This window comes from Amphibalanus amphitrite, unplaced genomic scaffold (assembly GCF_019059575.1).
Source record: "Amphibalanus amphitrite isolate SeventyFive unplaced genomic scaffold, NRLGWU_Aamphi_draft 000854F_arrow, whole genome shotgun sequence".
NCBI classification, from domain to species: domain Eukaryota; kingdom Metazoa; phylum Arthropoda; class Thecostraca; order Balanomorpha; family Balanidae; genus Amphibalanus; species Amphibalanus amphitrite.
This window is the reverse complement of record NW_024882348.1, coordinates 291,851-302,614: the sequence shown is the minus strand read 5'-3', so window position 1 is coordinate 302,614 and position 10,764 is coordinate 291,851. Positions and strand designations below refer to the sequence as shown.

The 10,764-nt window shown below is 48.1% G+C and overlaps 1 protein-coding gene across 1 annotated transcript; it reads left to right on the top strand.

Annotated features, from left to right (window-relative positions):
* The first annotated feature begins 1,934 nt into the window (after positions 1 to 1,934).
* Positions 1,935 to 3,633, top strand: LOC122367170. The gene is made up of 2 exons (XM_043340048.1): positions 1,935 to 2,082; positions 2,515 to 3,633. Exons 1-2 carry the CDS (start codon positions 1,990 to 1,992, stop codon positions 3,232 to 3,234), a joined length of 813 nt encoding a protein of 270 aa, XP_043195983.1. The 5' UTR covers positions 1,935 to 1,989; the 3' UTR covers positions 3,235 to 3,633.
* The last annotated feature ends 7,131 nt before the right edge of the window (positions 3,634 to 10,764 follow it).

Genomic DNA, 10,764 nt, shown 5'->3' with positions numbered 1-10,764 from the left:
GACACAATCGGCGAGCGATTCGGGTTTTTGTGCTCGTGCGAGGATGGGGACAGGGTGGCTGGGGTCGCGGGATGGATGGCACCTCTGCCAGCGATGCTATCGGTGGCTACTTTGTCATTGAAACCGGCCCGGGCTGGGACTGGAATGGAGACACAGCGTCAGTCCCGTGTGCTGCGTCAAAGGCGACACGGGATTTGGTTACGGAGTGTAACGTCAGATCCTGTGACGAGCGTCGAGTTGCGGTTTGAATAGCGGTCGACTGTGGGCTGGAGGGCCACGAGAAACGGAGTCAGAATTGGAGAATTGGAGAGCGCGTCAGACAGATTGGTGACATGTAGAAGCAAAATGAAGATCATTGAAAAAAAGAAATATGTTTAGATTCATTGACGATGAATTTGGTTGGCTAAATCTAGACAAGTTTACAACAATTTGAGAGATGTTCGTAAGGGAAAAAATTATAATTTTAAGGAGCACTGTACTAAGGAGCAGATACAAAAATCGGCTGACAGGTAGTCTGAGGAAACATAAAAGCTAAACCTTATAATTCACATTTGTCTTCATTTTATTACTCCGCATGTTGCTCAGCACAAAACGGGATGCGTTTTAAAATTTTGACACATGGTAGCATTTTCACTTTGAACCCTCTTATCCTGCACAATACTTAGATTTTAGACAATGAGTTATCAGCCAATTAATCACTCATTTGGTCACTTCTTTCGAGACAAGACAAATCAAAAGATATTAAGTTGATTTAATTTTTACTCCCCAAACATTCCATTTATCTGAAAATACCGCACCTGGGAACGTATGCTTGTGTGGCAAGGCATGTGTGGCATTCCGTTTTGCTGGAAGAACAATGTCTCACCGTTCATAACCAGCCGTGCAGCATTGCAAGACCCTCCAGTCAATGTGATATAAAAATCAGTGTATGGCCCAGGCTAAAGGCTGTAATCACCACCTAGAAGCCCCGTCCTCCGCTGCAGACAATAGCGATAATCCGTAACAACAAGGCAGAACAAATGGGGTCTTGACCCGGCTGACACCTCTGGCATTCCAAGTGCACGAAGATGGCAGTGTAGTGTCGGGCGGGTGACGACGAAGTACTGGGCGATGGCGCATTGTCAGACATCGGCAGTCGGCGCCTCCGTCAAACACAATGCCGCGATGGCCTCATTCAGCCCGCGATGTGAATGGCTCTCCGTACCGTTTTGTTGTTATGAAATATTCACAGTGAAAGGAGAGAAAGAGTGAGGGCTATGAACAGTCGTAAATCCTTGATGCGCCCAATAGCTCTTTTATTTAATCGTGTTTTTAAGGATTGGGATTATTTTAACACTTTCTTTTGTTGTATTTAAGGTCATGCCACGAACAATGTGCGCCAAACATCCCAGCATATTATTGGCCATTTAATTGATTACAGGCCCGACACTAACTTTTTAATTGTAACCGATATGTTCTACGGTATGTGTAATACTACGATGGTCATCAATTTCTTGACCTCTAGAATGTCTTTTTTATTGTTTTCAAGCTACTGTAATTTGGTGAATCGCCATTTCCGCTGAGTGCGAGGCGTTCTGAGTAACAACGGACCTCTCTTTCCGCGGAACATCGGTCAGTCGATTCAGCGGCACCTGTACGGATATGATCCACAGCTGACCGATCACTAACGCTCCATTCGGCGAATAGCGCGCACCATAACAAACAGCCTCCACTTGACGTGGAGTGGAATCGCGCACACATCACCTCCCCGCCCCTGAAATCATATCACCTCCCCTCCCTCATGAGATCACATCACATCCGCTCGTCCGGCCGGCTGAAGCGCATTCACAGACCGGAACTCCACTTGGTCACGTCACTATCCTGTGACGTCACGTGCGTCTGTTTTGTCTCGCGATGCTCTTCGATGGGCGTATGTCACCAGGGGACAAAGTTCAGGTAGTGGCTCAGAGGCGATAGGGCGGATATGACGGTAGTAGGTCCGTGGATAAAATGGCTCGACGGGGGCGGAACGGCATCAGAACTTCGGTGTGTGGTGTGAAGACACGACCGAGCAGCCTCCAGACAGCCATCATGAGAACAGTGGTGAGTAGAAGTATCGGTCTCTGTATGCGCTACCTGAAATGGTAGGTATTTCAGTGATAGGATAGGAGAGACTTTTCCAATGAGGAAGGCAGTCTAGCACTCCAGCAAAGTAGGCATGTTGCAATTTACATAATATGATAATTTCAAATAAATCAAAGGTGAATAATTCAATTTCATTTGCCTCAATTAAAGCCTTCTTGAGTCAATTGTTTAATTGTCAATAAGCTTTCGATTCAATACCCTTTTGATTGTCGCAAGGGCACTCCGTACAACTTCGTCAAAGCCCTCTTGACTGCCAATAGCAAGGCGCATATCAAATGGAAAGATAATAAAAAGACACGGTATTGTGTGATGTTAGACTTTATTTGTAGCGCGCAACAACGCTGCTTGCACGCTGCATTATGTCTTACCTCAAAACCTTTGTGTTTGCAGACATGTCTCGCCCTTTTCGTCGCGGCTACTGCCGGAGCCGTCCGACGACCTGTTGGTCTGAGCCAGGACGGCACCTACTGGCCTGAAAGGGCTCAGGGCGAAAGACGCCCTCTTGGTCTGAGCCAGGACGGCACCTATTGGCCTGAGAAGGCCCAGGGTGAGAGGCGTCTTCTTGGTCTGAGCCAGGACGGCACCTACTGGCCTGAGAAGGCCCAGGGTGAGAGGCGTCTTCTTGGTCTGAGTCAGGACGGCACATACTGGCCTGAGAGGGCCCAGGGTGGAAGACGTCCTCTTGGTCTGAGCCAGGACGGCACCTACTGGCCCGAGAAGGCCCAGGGTGAGAGGCGTCTTATTGGTCTGAGTCAGGACGGCACCTACTGGCCCGAGAAGGCCCAGGGTGAGAGGCGTCTGCGTGGTCTGAGGCAGGATGGCACCTACTGGCCTCGGAAGGTTCATCGTAAAAATCATAGCTTTGAATCTGCCTCTAGCGAAGAGGAATCCTCCGACACTCCGGTCGTCGTTTCGGACAACTCCAGCGGTCAGGCGGGAGAGTTCGACACCTTCCGCGCTCGTCACCAGCGTCGGCACCAGCGTCGTCACCAGGGTGACGCCACCCGTCACCAGCACCGGCGTCACCACCACCGTCAGGAGGAGCGGGATGGCGCGCAGGACTCGGCGGAGTCGAGCGGTACGCCCGGCGGTGAGGAGGCCCGCGAGTGAGCGTTGGTCGTAGGACGAGTGCCAGGGTGACCCAGCGTGCGTCTCGATACGGAAGCGCGCCGTAGTATTAGGTTGACCTAATGCAGATATAATGACGTCACAGGACGGCTCTTTATTTTGATAGATTATTTTGATGGGCGGTAGTTTTGTATGCTTGGAAAATAGTTGAATGTGATTTTTTGGATTCCGTTTTATTATATTGGCAATTTATTACATTGGCATAGAACATACTAATTGATGTCTTGACAGAAAAAATGAACGCTTTGGATACCTTTTCTTCGCCATTTTATGTGCTGTGACTTTCATAGATTATATGCTGTAAGTTGTCATATATATTTTTGCTTGAGCTGTGTTACCAAAGGGTATTTTGTTGTTATTGAAAATAAATGAATACACCCATTCGTATGTTTTCACGTTCAACGTAATGTGTCTACATGCATGTGGGGATCATGATGACACGCAGAACACATTACCTACGGTAGAAACCAGGACATAGTTATCTCTTCTCGCAGAAGATATTTACCAAAGCAAAGGTGCTCTTACATCGAAAACGAACAAACTCTGCAATTCAACACCACTTTTTAGCCCCAATAACTATAATTAAAACACCTGCACTGGCAGTCTCTCATATGACCAATGAATGAGTTCCGCGACACTGTGAGATACTGTTGTAAATCGCGCCAGAGTTTCGACTCGAACGCCGCACTACCGTATGTAATTGGGACGGATACAAATGTCTGTCGTGCACGAACCAGGCTCAGGATGATGACTGGCCGGGATACGCTGATAATGCTGGACCGGGCCATGCAAACCGTAAATTATGCACCTAATCTGCATCTATGTGTGCTGATTGGGCGTGCTTGTATATCTAATTACGTTCTGCGCTTTTCAATCACATGCTAATTAATATATAATCTATCTCATTAGGGACAATCTAAAGAGACCGACGCAATGCTAGAGACAAAGGATATTTATGGCACATTATTTGAAGGTAATGTTAATGCATACGAATTTATCTTTCATTGAAAAGCGGAACTGATGCTTACTTATGTTAGGCAGGCTGGCAACAATGCGGGCAGACTGGCAAGCAGGCTGACAAGCTGGCATGTTGTTTTCTTTTCCAGCAGCCTGCAGCATCCTGCATATTTTCACATTAGGTTTAGGTTTAGGCTTAGGTTTAATATGATGGGCTGATGTAGACTGTGTGTCTATTCGGTGCCCACATCAGGTATAAGGTATACACTATACTGGATTGGTTTTGAGCTAGGTTACAGTCGTTTGAGCCATGAATGGGTTAAGCCGGTTCTTGAAAGTGTTTGTGCTGTTTGCCATTATAACATCTTCTGGTAGTTTGTTCCAGTCATGGACTATACGATTTGAAAAGAACTCTGCCCTTGAAACAGTTGTCGATCTCTTGACTTTCAGCTTCTTGCTATGGCCTCTTGTTTGGCAGTCACTGTTCATGACGAAGAATCGCATTGGGTTTATGTTTATGTGTCCTGATAGTATCTTGTAGGTCTCTATCAAGCCTCCTCGCCTCACTCTTTCTTCCACACTTGGCAACTCCAGTCTTCTCAGTCTCTCCTGGTAGGTCAAGTTCTTCAGTCTTTGCACTAGCTTTGTAGCTCTTCGCTGTACAGTCGTGTACAGGTTGATGGTCCCCTACTCTTTATCCACCGGGTTCCTATGGCTCAGCATTGGCAGCAGCCGCCTGGTACCGGTAGGCTGTGCCGCATGACCCGAGAGTGAAGCGGCACAGTCTACCCACGCCGTTTGACATCGGCTCGGGTCGCCGGGTGGAGCGCTTTGTAGACCAGCTGTTGCGTCAGACCAGCGCGGGGGGAGGGGCTCGTCTCGGTGGTTGGCGTGGGCTGGCGAGTGGTGTGGGGCGTGTTGGTGGACCATGGGGGTTGGGCGGGTGTGTGTGGTCACTTGCTGCATTGCACATTTTGCGTCGCTTAACAATTGCATTCCTGTTTTTGCTAGGCACAATGCACGGAAGATCCAGCGAATATAATTTACTTTATTTGTGCATTGTGCAAAACGCGATTTGGCACGGTATCGAGGCAACCATAGGTCTTGTGCCTAAGCATGATATTTAGGCAATACGTTTATGAAAACGGTAGATTGATGCTGGATGTCAATTCGTATTGCTAAATGTCGGCACGTATTAAATGAATGAATGAATCAATCAATTCATCAAATAATCAATAGACATGTATAAAACCGTTTAAAATGGCTCGCAACCACTAATAGCAATCACACCATCCTAACTCGGAAAAGCAGCCGGAGCCCTGATGAGGCTCGAACCGGGACTCCACGCTGTAAATTTTGCCAATGATCCATCATCATTCCACCAAGCTAGAGTATCCGGCACCCGAACTAGAGGTGGCAAAAGATGAAAATTTTGGGAACCAGACTCGAACCAGACCCGGCTGGACATTTCTGGAACCAGTCGGACCCGGCCTTAGTTGGAATCGGAACCAGTTGGACCCGGTTCCCCAAAAGTCGATTAATACAAACTACTTGTAGGTATCATTGATACCTACAAGTAGTTTGTATTAATCGACTTTTGGGGAACCGGGTATCATTAGTTGCATCATGTAAAGCAGCCTATTTCCCACTGGGAATACTCATGAGCTACTGTGTGCCAAGAAACATTCACTTCATTCACCTCATATTTTGCAATAATGTGTAGTTTGCAAGATGGATAGATATGCAAGATATAGATTTGCAATAGATTAGATTAGATAGATTAGATGCAATAGATTTGCAAGATAGTTTATGGTAGGATCCGGTTGGACTCGTCAGAAAATTTCCAGGAACCAATCTGGACCCATATGGGTCCAGACTGGTTCTTTGGACCGGGTCCTTGGGTCCACATTTTGCCACCTCTAACCCGAACCCACAAAAACATTAATTGACTTTGCTGCCGACCTCCCGGCCCCGCCGCCCGCCCGGCCAGACTTTGCCCCGGCCATAGCCACCATCCGGTGTAGCTCAGCGTAGGAGTGCTCGACTGTCAAACTGACCGGTAGTGAGGGACCCGGTTCGAAACGCTTCGGATGCTGGGTGTTTATTTCTCGGTGGGAGGCTTTACGTTTAGTCCACTTTTCAGAAAGATCATTTGGTGACTGACTTGTTTTCTTTCTTTGCTGCAATTCATCATTCATGAGGAGACCGTATGCACCCTTACCTGTCCTTCCGCACCCCACTTGGGAGATGGGTGGTTGCCCCCCCCCCCCATGGGTTTGTGAATATCTCTAAAACGAATTTTTGGAGGGGGGATACGATCGGTTCTATGCGACAAGTGACCACACACGCCCAGCCCCAGGTCCGCTCACTCCCTACCCATATCACCCCCTCCCCACACCACACTCCAGCCCGCCTCATCCACCGAGCCGAGCCATAACGAGCCTCAGCGCCCCGAGGCGCGACCTGTCAGCGAACACTGTATATATAATAACAGTGACAATATATCAAATCCGTGAACTCCTCTATAAATGTCGTCTCGCAGATCCGGCAGTTTGGGCTTCAACGACTGAATGTTGAGGTGTCCAATTATCAGGTCTGGTCCAGTGTCGCCGTGGCGGCGCCAGCTCGCGCCACCTCGATGTCCCCGACGCCTGGACGCGCCCCTGCCCCCGCGGCGCACGCAACCGCCGGCCCGCGTCCCCGCCGGTTCGCTGACAGGTCGCGCCCCGGGGCGCTGAGGCTCGTTATGGCCTCAGGCTCGGTGGATGAGGCGGGCTGGAGTGTGGTGTGGGGAGGGGGTGATATGGGTAGGGAGTGAGCGGACCTGGGGCTGGGCGTGTGTGGTCACTTGTCGCATAGAACCGATCGTATCCTCCCTCCAAAAATTCGTTTTAGATATATTCACAAACCCATGGGGGGGGGCAACCACCCATCTCCCAAGTGGGGTGCGGAAGGACAGGTAAGGGTGCATACGGTCTCCTCATGAATTGCAGCAAAGTAAGAAAACAGGTCAGTCACCAAATGATCTTTCTGAAAAGTGGACTAAACGTAAAGCCTCCCACCGAGAATTGAACACCCAGCATCCGAAGCGTTTCGAACCGGGCCCCTCACTACCGGTCAGTTTGACAGTCGAGCACTCCCACGCTGAGCTACACCGGATGGTGACTATGGCCGGGGCAAAGTCTGGCCGGGCGGGCGGCGGGGCCGGGAGGTCGGCGGCAAAGTCAATTAATGTTTTTGTGGGTTCGGGTGCCGGTTACTCTACCTTGGTGGAATGATGATGGATCATTGGCAAAATTTACAGCGTGGAGTCCCGGTTCGAGCCTCATCAGGGCTCCGGCTGCTTTTCCGAGTTAGGATGGTGTGATTGCTATTAGTGGTTGCGAGCCATTTAAACGGTTTTATACATGTCTATTGATTGTTTGATTGATTGATTGATTCATTCATTCATTTAATACGTGCCGACATTTAGCAATACGAATTGACATCCAGCATCAATCTACCGTTTTCATAAACGTATTGCCTAAATATCATGCATAGGCATAAGACCTATGGTTGCCTCGATACCGTGCCAAATCCCGTTTTGCACAATGCACAAGTAAAGTAAATTATATTCGCTGGATCTTCCGTGCATTGTGCCTAGCAAAAACAGGAATGCAATTGTTAAGCGACGCAAAATGTGCAATGCAGCAAGTGACCACACACACCCGTCCAGCCCCCATGGTCCACCAACACGCCCCACACCACTCGCCAGCCCACGCCAACCACCGAGACGAGCCCCTCCCCCCGCGCTGGTCTGACGCAACAGCTGGTCTACAAAGCGCTCCACCCGGCGACCCGAGCCGATGTCAAACGGCGTGGGTAGACTGTGCCGCTTCACTCTCGGGTCATGCGGCACAGCCTACCGGTACCAGGCGGCTGCTGCCAATGCTGAACCATAGGAACCCGGTGGATAAAGAGTAGGGGACCATCAACCTGTACACGACTGTACCTTCTCTAGTGCTCTGAAATATTGTACATACCATGTGCGGACCGACTGCCTGAATACAATGCTCTAGGTGAGGACGTATATGTATGGTGTACAAAGTTTTGAAGTTAGCTGTAGTCAGGGTGTCAAATGCCATTTTAAGAAGTTTCAATGCTGACATGGCTTTATTACCCGCTTTCAGGCAGTGGGAGGTAGGTTTCAACGAGCTAGTCACCCAAACACCTAGATCCTTCTCCATTTCTGTTTTTCTGTTTCTGCAAGCTCCAATGTCTCTCCGTTTGGGTGTTTCAAATAATATCTTTCTTTGGGGTTTCGGGTGCCACTATGCATTATTTTACATTTTGTTGCATTGAACTGCAAAAGCCACTTCTTTGACCAGAGGGCTAGTGTGTCCAGGTCAGCTTGGAGCATTTCTGCATCCTTCTTACTTGACACCAGTCGATACAGCTTTGTGTCATCAGCATATACCTAATTTCATGGTGCTGTGGACAAGTCTTGGCAGTTCATTGATAAACAGAATATACTGGGCCTAAAACTGATCCCTGTGGCTTTCCACTGATGACACTGATGCTGCCTGATAGTTTTCTATTTACTGATACTCGTTGCGTTCTGTTTCTCAAAAACTCAGAGATCCAATTCAGTATCTTTCCTCTGATTCCATCCATGTAGTTTTGCCTTCAGTCTTTCATGTGGTACTGTGTCAAAGGCCTTGCGATAATCAAGATATACTACATCTACTCCATTCCCTTCATCAACCAAAGTTGTCCAGTCTTCAAAAGTCTCCATCAGGTTTGATTGGCAGGACCTTTTCTTTACAAATCCGTGTTGGTGCTCTGATATGATATGATTGGCTTGCGTGTGCTCTGTGATATTCCCTCTAATCAATCGCTTTAGCAGTTTCTAGCACATCTTTTCAGTTTTCATAATTTCATTTTAAGCTTATTATAGCGCATAGTTATATATGATAAGTCCATGGATAGGTATTTAGTTACTTTCAATGGGGGATATTCTCAAAATGCAGCGAAGCAATCATAAGTCCAAGCCTGGCCTGTTTGTGTTATTGTTTTCTTCTTGTGTGCTATCCCTCACCAAATCGGCGGCCATATTAGGTGAGGCGCGTGCGGCCTGGTCCTCCCGCTGAGGCACCGCCGGCGGCGGCAGCTCGACCCCCGCCGAGGCGCCGTCACGGTGCGCCGCCGATGGCCGCACAGCGACGTTCGCGGCGCAGCGGCGTGGAACAAACGGCCATCGCTTCCGGCGACTGCGGCGGGCGCGGCCATTTCCAGTCTGAGTGGGGAGTGCCGCCTTTGGGGTGCGATGGCTATTCTGCTACCCTCACCCCCTACGGCGCCATTTCGCCACAAGGAGTCGTTGGTGAGGGGGGCCCACGGAAAACCGGAGACAAAAGAGATCTGCTGCGGCTCGGCACGTTTCGACTCTGGCACTGATGGTGGTTTCCTAATTCCTACTTTTGGGCATTCTTCAGTCAGATTGTATGTAATGCCCTGTGCAGGAACTAGGAAGCCTGACAAATGGGACAATATTTGTGTTACGAATGGCTCACGCTCTGCACTATACGAATGGTTCTATCGTGGTGTCGGCGAAAATAAGTATGCGTGTTAGGGAATGTGACAAAACGCCTTTTTATCCCCGCAATGCGTGTGAATCGTATGTGTTTGTGCTAATTTTATCAGGATGGTTTTGAGCACCAATGAACATCAAATATAAAAAAGATGACCGGGATGGACCATTTCCGACTTTGATAGATCACACTCAGCTTTGTCATCCTGCACGCGCATGCACACTGCACAGCGCACAGTCTCCCAATTGGACCCGACATTGCCCGATTGAAAAAAAAAGATCAGGTAGGGCACTATTCGCAACAAAGCGTGCTTGACGTGTGTTTCCTGCACATCGTTATTTGCTTAAAAGCGTCCATATTTGTGCGGGGAAACAAGCGAAAAAAATGTTTGTAAAAGTTACTTTTAAAGAAAACAAACAAAATCTTACCTGAATTCATTTGTGTATTCGATGCACTTCTAGCTTATCTATTCGAGTACACCCATCCACAAATAAGGTTCTATGTAAAACTGGAAGCATGTTATCGTGTTTGACCTTTTTGTATGTGTTCTATGCAGGCTTTACGATTTCACAGGTATTTAAACTGGCATTTTAAGCTTCTATAGTCAAGTTCCTTTGTTTTGCAGAATGACACATGTCGAAAGTTCCAAAGTTTAGAAAAACCCTTTTCACCAAGGAAAATTGGACGACAATTTAATCCTTTTGATCCCTTTTGTACCTGATAAATCTTAGCAGGTTGGTTTCTAGCTTTCGAATAACATGCCGATCGCCTTCTTCTTAGCTTTCAAATTAAGTCAACTAAGTGTCAAATGTTCCGCCGTGATATGGACAAAGTGTCAACCTTGAGCCTGTCATTTTCCCACAACACCCCTATACCTCGAAATCACGAATCTATTATCATTTAACTGCTTTCGGATGACTTCAAAGAACATTTCTGCGCTATCAATGCAGTATTTGTAAAAAAAAAAAGTTTCATATGTTCTGTT